Source organism: Benincasa hispida, chromosome 11 (genome assembly GCF_027475165.1).
Source record: "Benincasa hispida cultivar pf3 chromosome 11, pf3_genome.v1.1, whole genome shotgun sequence".
NCBI classification, from domain to species: domain Eukaryota; kingdom Viridiplantae; phylum Streptophyta; class Magnoliopsida; order Cucurbitales; family Cucurbitaceae; genus Benincasa; species Benincasa hispida.
This window is the reverse complement of record NC_143488.1, coordinates 2,381,402-2,390,446: the sequence shown is the minus strand read 5'-3', so window position 1 is coordinate 2,390,446 and position 9,045 is coordinate 2,381,402. Positions and strand designations below refer to the sequence as shown.

Genomic DNA, 9,045 nt, shown 5'->3' with positions numbered 1-9,045 from the left:
AAAAGTGATTTTAACCCTTTCAAAATCACTCGTAAACATACACTAAATCAAATATAATGAAGGAACTCATAATTTAATTAAAAAATGTTGATTAGGTTTCTCTTAATATAAGTAATTGGAGTACCTTTAATTAAAGGCAAGTAGGGATGAGAGATTCAACATCAAGGGCAATTATATATTATACATGTGAAGTGGAAAGAGAGAAGAGCAATAGAAAATTGTATTTTGTAAGCCAAATATAAATTGATAAAATGCAAAGGTGTTCAAGTGGAGAAATCATTTTCAATGGAGTTGATAAATTGGTTGTTGTTGATTCTTGCTTGTGTGGGTTTTGTTTTAGGGTTTGGGGTTTTGAAGAGATTGAATAATTTGTATTATGCATTGAAGTTAGGGAAGAAATGGGATGAGCTTCCTCCTGGTGATCTAGCTTGGCCATTTCTTGGTTCTACTTTATCCTTCCTCAAATATTTTACTCTTGGTCCACCACACGATTTTATTGGTCACTTTTCCAAAAGGTATCTCTCTCTCTCTCTTTGCTTCCATCCAAATTCTTCACAATGTCACAATAATGATTTTCAAATAAGATTTTCACTGATATGCTAAAACTTTTGTCAATCTGGGCATAATTTAAAGAATCAACCTCAAGAGATTTTATCTCTATCCCCATCCCACATATTATCAAATAAATAAAAAATGATTTGAAGTTTTCTCTTTTTGGTTCTTAAAAATAAATTCTATTTTTCCTCAATGGTAAATTTTCATCTTTCTTAGTTAAATCCCTAGCTAACTTCCAAAAATAAAAATAAAAATTTTAAAATTAGGTCTGGTTTGATGACCTATTTCATTTTTTGTTTTTGGTTTTTGAAAATTAAGTTTATTCATTTTATTTTCTTACCATGGTTTGTATCATCTTAAGTAGAAGAATTGCATTCTTAGCCAAATTTCAAAAACAAAAACAAATTTTTAAAAACTACTTGTTTTTAGATTTCAAATTTTACTTTGGTTTTTGAAAACCCAACAAAAATAGATATCAAAACAAGAGATTTAGAGGTAGAAGATGTGTTTATAGACTTCATTTTCAAAAACAAAAAATAAAAAACGAAATGGTTACCAAATAGGACCTACTCTTTTTAGATTTCAAAACTTTGCTTAGTTTTGAAAATATTGGTAGAAAGTAGATAACAAAGTAAGAAATTTAGAAGTGTAGGAAGAGATGTTTATAAACTTAATTTACAAAGTCCAAAAACCAAAAACCAAATGGTTACTAAACGTGGTCATATACTTTTTTTTTTAAGTTTTTTGAATTTAAGCCTATAAACAATAGAAATTAAAGGTCCGATCCCAAGCCACATAATTGTGAAAAAAAAATTAAACATATAAACACTTTTTCCACCTTAAATTTCTTACTTTATTATCTACTTTTTACAAATGCTTTTCATAAACCAAGTCAAAATTTAAAAATCAAAAGAAATAGTTTTTATTTCTGAAATTTTTGGTTAAGAATTCAACTATTTTGCTAATGAAAGATGGAAAAGTGAGAGGAAGGGTTTAAAGAGTGTGACAGTAGGCAACGACGAGAAAGGGTTGAAGGAGGAGAGGTCGAAGAAGGGGGAGGAGAATGGGAGGTAAAGGAGAGAGAATTTTAAAGTGCAAGTTGATGAAATTAAAAGTTTAACATTAAAATTTATACAATTGGTCAATTATGTGATTTAAGTTGATGATATTAAAATTTTAGGGTTAAAATTAAGACATGTCAAGTTTAGAGTAAAAAAAATGAATTTTTCCCTAGGTTTAAAAGGCAAACAGAAAACAAGACCTACCGGACATAAAACTAGAAGTTATAAGTTATATTCTTACCCTATAAACCCCAAATTAGATAAACAGTTTGAAGATTAAACTCATAATCTAACCATTTTTTTTAATTAGATATGGGAAAGCTGATATGTACAAGACTCACATGTTTGGAAGAGCAAGCATACTTGTTTGCAAACCTGAAATATGTCGTCAAGTATTTACCGATGAAACCAAATTTGTTCCTGGTTATCCCACCAACATGAAGAACTTATTTGGTAAAAGATCACTGCACCGAGTCTCCAAGGCGGAGCATCGGAAGCTTCGACGGTTGACAACGACACCGATCAGCAGCCATGCGGCGCTCGAGATGTACATTGGTCATATTGAACACACAGTGATTAATGGGTTGGAGGAATGGTCAAGCATGGAGAAGCCATTGGAGCTATTGACAGTGATAAAGCAACTTACCTTCAAAGTTATTTGGAACATTTTTATGGGTTCAACTCCATTGGGAAGTATTTCTATAAGTGAAATGGAGGCTTTATATAATGAAATTTCACTTGGGTTCTTCTCTTTGCCCATCAACTTTCCTGGCTTCTACCTCCATAAATCTCTCAAGGTAAGAACAAATCATATATATATATATATATTATTTTTTAAATTTAGCTTAAATTATAAGTTTAGTTCTTCGATTTTGAAATTTGTTTCTAGAAATTGTTGAATGAGTAGCTAGTTAGACCTATTATACTAACTTGTGTTTATTCTTTTACCATATATATATATATATTGGTATATATATAATTTGGACATGATTCAATTGTCCCAAGACATTATACTTATTAGATAATACGAGGTTTTACTTTGAGATACTCAACAATAATACCCTCCACCACAAGTTCATAAATCTTCATCCCACATGTGAACACAACAAGTAAAGTATTATTAAAAAAAAAAAAGTAGGGCAGGGGATTTGAACTTACCAGAATCGAGACAAGGTGAACACAATTGTTGTTGATTGACATTCTAAGGTCCAACGTTTCGCTCCCCCTTGACTTGTATTGATTGTGGACATATGCCTTGATCAGTGTTCTATATTCAAGTGGACAGTTTTGTACATTTACTTTTTACAATAATTACTTTTGAGCTATTAATTTTATAATAGTAAATTTTTATGGTTAAGCTACAAAAGAGTGCTCTTGAATTTTTTTCATTCATTTTAAAAATACTCTTATTCTTTCAAAATATTGTTGTCATATTACCCTTGGTATCACTACAAGAATTTCGGACTTTAATGTCGGTTTTAGACATTAAAGATAGTATTATTAAAACCTTTTAATGTCTGTATACCTTTCATAAATGTTTCTAAAATCACCCTTAAATTAAGAAATCCATTAGAATATACTAAATAATGGAACTTGAAACTTAGAACAAATGTGACAATGATTTGAAATGGTGTGTGTGACGATATTTTGGTCTCAAGTTTTATTTCAAGTCACTACCAACACCACGTTTCAGGTCTCAATTTCTATCAAACATTTTAATGAATTCTTACATTATCGGTAGTTTTGAAATGTTTATTAAATATCAAGAGTAAATATTCTAATTCTTAAAAGAAATTTTTTTAAACAAACGACAAAGTTCTAACAACTTTTACTATGTGACGTATTCTCAATTAATCTACTTACGATGTATCATATAACCAAAAGAAAGGTATAAATTATGTAGGCTCGGAAAAGATTGCACGAAATACTTCAATCTATTGTGGATGAGAAGAGAATGGTGAAGAAAAGCAAAGGGGAAAGTTGGGAAGCAAAAGATATGATGGATTTGATGATAGAAGTGAAAGATGAAGATGATGAAGGGATTGATGATGAGACCATTGCAGATTTGATATTTGGTATGTTATTTGCAGGCCAAGAGACTTCAGCTTTCACTATAATGTGGGCAATTTTGTTTCTTACAGACCATCCACATGTATTCCAAAAGGCTAAGGTTAGACTCCTTTAATTTCCTAATTCAAGTTAAGGGATTGTTTTTAGAATGGTTGATTACTAGAAGGTTTAGATGTTTGAAATTACAAATGTTTTACATCTTTAAATTACTATATTTATTTTGTAGGATTTTTTTTTTTAAATATCTGAAAATACATATAATTATGTTTGTTTTTGTAGGATTTCACTTGGAAATATCTTAAATTTTTTTTAAAAAAAAATCTAAGAATAACCTTATAATTATTCTTTAATTTATAATTAATTTAAGATAATTTGAACTTGTATAAAATTTTTATTTTTATTAATTTGAACTTATTTTTAAATTAATATAGTTTATATTAATTTTATATGTTATTTTTGTCAACAAAATAATATATTTTATTTAAGGTTTCTTATAAAATAAATATTCATTTGAATATCTTTCCCAAAAAAATAAAAACAACAATTATAAACAAAAACGAGTGATATATATAGTTGACAATATTTATTTTATAAAATGTAAATAAAGAATAGTGATATACAATATTTTTTGACCTAATGTCAGTATGGGCTCCATTGACTTTGATATCATATTAGACAAACAAGATTTCATTTTTACAACCAGTTGATAACAAGAGGGAATACCCCACATATTTCTATAAACATTATTTGTTCTCTTTATTTTTTCTATGTGGTATCTTGAACCTGCTTCAAGATGGTGTCTCTTTTTTGGTTTACCATTCTTGGATATATTTTTTTTCTTTTTGGATTTTATAGTTTTTTTTTTTTTTTTTTTTTTTTTTTTTTAAATTATCGTGATGGTAATTCTTAAGATTAATTGGTTTTAGGAAGAACAAGAAGATATCATTAGACGAAGACCTTCAACACAAAAGGGTATAAATCTCTCAGAGATAAAACAGATGAAATTTCTCTATCAGGTATTTAATTTTATTTTTCCTCAGCATGTATTTTTTTTAATTTGAATTTAAATTGTCAAATGTTTCATTTCTATTTTAGGGTTAAGCTTTATTTTGGTATTATTGTTTACAAATATGAGATTATGTGTATTTATACTATTCAGGTGATAGATGAGACGCTTCGTCTTAGTGGTATTACATTTGCGTCTTTTCGTGAGGCCACGGTTGATGTTGAAATTAACGGTTAGTCATCATAAATGTGAGAATTGATCTTGTTATACAATATCCTTTTCTACTAAAGAAGGTAAATAATAACTTTGGAAATTTTCAAAAATGAAAAAATAAGGAAAATTATTTACACAAAATAGCAAAATATAATCATTTTAGATTTCTATTAGTTTCTATCATTGATAGGTTCAGCCTTTATCAATGTCTATCAATAATAGACTTTTATCCGTTTCTATTACTGATAAATGTTAAAAGAAGTCTATCAATACTATCCGTGTTTTTATTTTGTTATTTCAATAAATAATTTAACATTTTTTCTATGCGAAAATTTTTTAGCATTAATTTGTATTTTCATTGGTTTTTAGGTAAAGTTATACCAAAGGGATGGAAAGTGATACTTTGGCTTAGAGAGCTTTACATGGATGAAAAACTACATCCTTCCCCACAAGAATTCAATCCTTCAAGATGGGATGTATGCAATTATTATAATACTTACATGCAAATCCTTTTATCCTTTTATTTTCTTTTTATGTTTTTAATTTGTTCAACCACTCATCTTCTAAATGCAATACATATGAGATATAAATGGATTAAATTTAGCATGTCAATTTAAAACGAAAATTAAAAAAAAAAAAAAAAAAAAAAAAAAAACTTTTTTGTTCCGTAAGTTTTAAATATAATTTCTATTTCATCTTTGCGTTTCAAAATATTATAATTTTTATAAAATAAAATTTTGAGTTTAGTTTTTATTCGATTACTAGGTTTAAAAATGTAACATTTGTTTTTAAAAATTTTGATTTTAGTTTTTACTTTAGTCTTAAATTAGTTGATTTTACACTTTTTCCACTAAAGTTAACCAATGGTCACTTTTGATCCTTTTTGTGTTATTCATAAATAAATTAATTTTAAATAATTATGACCGTGAAATTTTCATATAATTTTAATAGTGTGACAAAAAATTCATGAAAATTAATAAAATAACAAAAAGGATTAAAACTAGGTATTAATTCGAGGTTAAAAATATAAAATGTTAAAGTCTATAGGCCAAATAGATATTAAACTCAAAATTCTAAAAATAAGGGTGTAGGGTGCGTTTTGAGCAATAAGTATCCTAATAAGATTATAATAACCATCTCTTGCTACAACACTATTTCAAAACTGCTACAATATTCACTATTTCCTATCGTTTTTAATTTTTTACATTCATCAATTTTTTATTCTTTGTTATGGTGTTAATTATTTCATTCTCAAACTACAATAATTTAAACATCAAACACATACTATTATAATCCAAACTAAAATAATTTATCCTCCAAACTTAAATTATTATAATTCAACTACAATAACCTGGGATTATTATAACTAATTTCTTGCCCCAAACGCTCCTTAAAGGATCAAATAGAAACTAAATTCAAAATACAAAGATAAAATTGTAACATTTTAAAATTTATGCAACCAAATGGAAACCACTTACAAAATCTGAGGACCAAAAATTAATTATTTAGCACCCTATCAAATTAAGAAGTAATTGTTTTTTTTTTTTTAACAGAATTTTATAGGCAGCCCAGGTGCTTTCACTCCCTTTGGATTAGGGGTTAGGATGTGCCCTGGACGTGAACTTGCCAGGCTCGAGATCTCAATTTTCCTTCACTATTTTCTCCTCAATTACAAGTGAGTTTCGTCTAACTTTTGATCTTCTGTAAACTTTTCACACAAAATAAATATAATTTTTGGACCGCGTTTTTATTTACTTGTTTATTTAACTCAATAGTAATTAGCATAACCTTCCATTTTAGAAGTAGGAGGTTCGATCTCTCATCTCAACCATTATTGTACTAGAAAAATGTTCATTACAAAATGAAAACAAATTGCTCGCGTTTTTTAAAAACTAAAAACAGAAATTAATGTTATTAAACTGCCCTTAATTTTGTTCAATATATAATCGATAAATATAAGCGTTTGGTAAATGCAGGGTGAAGCGACTTAATCCTCAATGCGAATTGAATTATTTACCAATTCCTCATCCCAAAGACAAATGCTTGGCAAGAGTGAGGAAAGTTGCATGACAATGACTATAATGTCTTCAATGATCTTATTTGGCCCAACAAAATGTGAACTTTATGATTATATTAATTAAGCTTCTAGTATGTATCTACTTGTGTGTATCTATGTTGTATTTTCAATTCACATCAAATTAAATAAATAATTTATTATTATTACGATGAAAATCTTTATTTTTCTACAAAATCCTTGAATCATATTTAATATTTGTTGTTAGAGAGATTCTTATCACAAATTGTCGCATCATTAAATTTGAGACTAATTACAAGTTGACAAGTTTTTCAAATTAAAATTAAAGATAAGAATCGTTGCATTCTAATAACGTTACGTGTCTTCATCACGAGACTGACTAGATAAATAGCAAATTTTAAGTTGTCATTTGGTTAAATAGAAAAAACTTTTTAAATTTTTAAAATAGCAAAACGGATTATAAAATTAGAAAATAATGATTAACAATTGTTAAAACTACCCCCACATGGAATTCTAAAGGTGTGAGAGTTTCAAAACCATTTGAAAACAACAAATACACTCTACCTAGACAACTATCACACACTAAACAATGCATACTGACAAAGTGTCTAATCCACGTGTACAAGAAATAAACTGCTTTCTTCAATACAGACTTGCTCCTAAAAAGTAAACCTACTCTAATGGGAAAACAAGATTGAAAGAATCGAAATCTTCGAAATCAACGATTTTATTGAGGTGATTTTAAATGGAATCAAACAAAAATAGCTACCAAATCAACAACGAAAATGTCAAAATTATTTTACAAGTAAACGTTAGGATATAATTTGATATTTTCCTATTTTTTTTGGTTAAATATAATAAACTGTAAGTATGTCTTCTTTGGTTTTTATCTACTTTTTTTAAAAAATAATTACCTTGCAATTCTATTGCTACTTTGGAAAAAAATAAATCTTTTTAAATGTAAAATTTATATTTAAATCTTTTTTCATTTTGCCAAAATTTTAAAATTTATTAGTAGTTTTAAATGTAAAATTAAGAATATGTTCCTAATAGAAAAAATAGTGATATTACTTTATTTTGTGGAGAAAAGAAAAGAAAAATTCATTGTATTTAATTGTCCTTATTGATTGTAACTTCTTTTAGTTATTTATTCTTTATTAATTGTCATTGTATTTAATTGATTGTATTTTACAATGAATGGTGTATTCTTTATTAATTGTCATTGTATTTGTTGATTGTAATCACATTGATTTTACTAAATATTTAAGTTAAATTTAATACTGTTTTTATGGGATCAGATGGATGAGGATGTTACCACAGGGTCATACAACGACTTGGTTTTGTACTTACAGCATTGCCATAGATTCGAGGTTGTTTGAGAAGACAAGTATATCGATGCAATGCATTGTCGGCGAAGAGAGACTGTTATTCGAAGGCACGAGAAACCATACCCTCATATATTAAACTATCTACGAACTGCAGGATTCTATGGAGTCTCTTGTATAAAATTTATACAATTAGACTGGCATCTGATAACGACATTAGTGGAACGATGGCGGCAAGAGCCATACTATTTCCACATGTTGCATGGAGAGTGTATAATTACACTTCAAGATGTAGCTATCTAATTTGGACTCCCGATTAATGGAAGACCATTGATCGGGTCACTAAATTATGACTGGGAACAACTTTGTGCCCTTCTTTTAGGCGTAACCACGAATGACACCGTTCTTAAGGGAGGTCGTCTAAGCCTGCCATGTTTAGCTGATCAATTTAACAACTTCGTCCATCTACCAGACAATGCAGATGAAGAGGACCTGCAACGATATATTCGAGCATATATTATCACGTTGATTGGAGGATTGGTATTTCCCGACAAGTCCAACAGCAGAGTGCACCTGATGTATCTTTCTCTCTTGGTAGATTTTGATGTTGCCGGGACTTACAGTTGGGGCGCTAGATGTCTTGCATAGTTGTATAGGCAACTATACAAGGGTGCAGTTATAGATGGAAAAGACATTGCAGGCCCACTTCTATTGTTGCAGATTTGGGCATGGGATCGATTTCCTCTTCTAGCACCTCAATGACTCCATCGATAGGAGAAC

General features: G+C 28.5%; 1 protein-coding gene across 2 annotated transcripts; it reads left to right on the top strand.

The window, feature by feature from the left end:
* Positions 1-223: 223 nt before the first annotated feature.
* On the top strand, positions 224-7,128 carry LOC120090142 (beta-amyrin 11-oxidase-like). Of its 2 annotated transcripts, XM_090306689.1 has the most exons (8): positions 227-515; positions 1,927-2,413; positions 3,520-3,786; positions 4,613-4,702; positions 4,846-4,924; positions 5,275-5,381; positions 6,459-6,580; positions 6,882-7,128. In XM_090306689.1, exons 1-8 carry the CDS (start codon positions 286-288, stop codon positions 6,973-6,975), a joined length of 1,476 nt encoding a protein of 491 aa, XP_090162815.1. In that variant the 5' UTR covers positions 227-285; the 3' UTR covers positions 6,976-7,128. The 2 variants fall into 2 exon arrangements, with proteins under 2 accessions (XP_090162816.1, XP_090162815.1); XM_090306690.1 differs by lacking the exon at positions 6,882-7,128 and having other exon boundaries at positions 224-515; positions 6,459-6,584.
* The last annotated feature ends 1,917 nt before the right edge of the window (positions 7,129-9,045 follow it).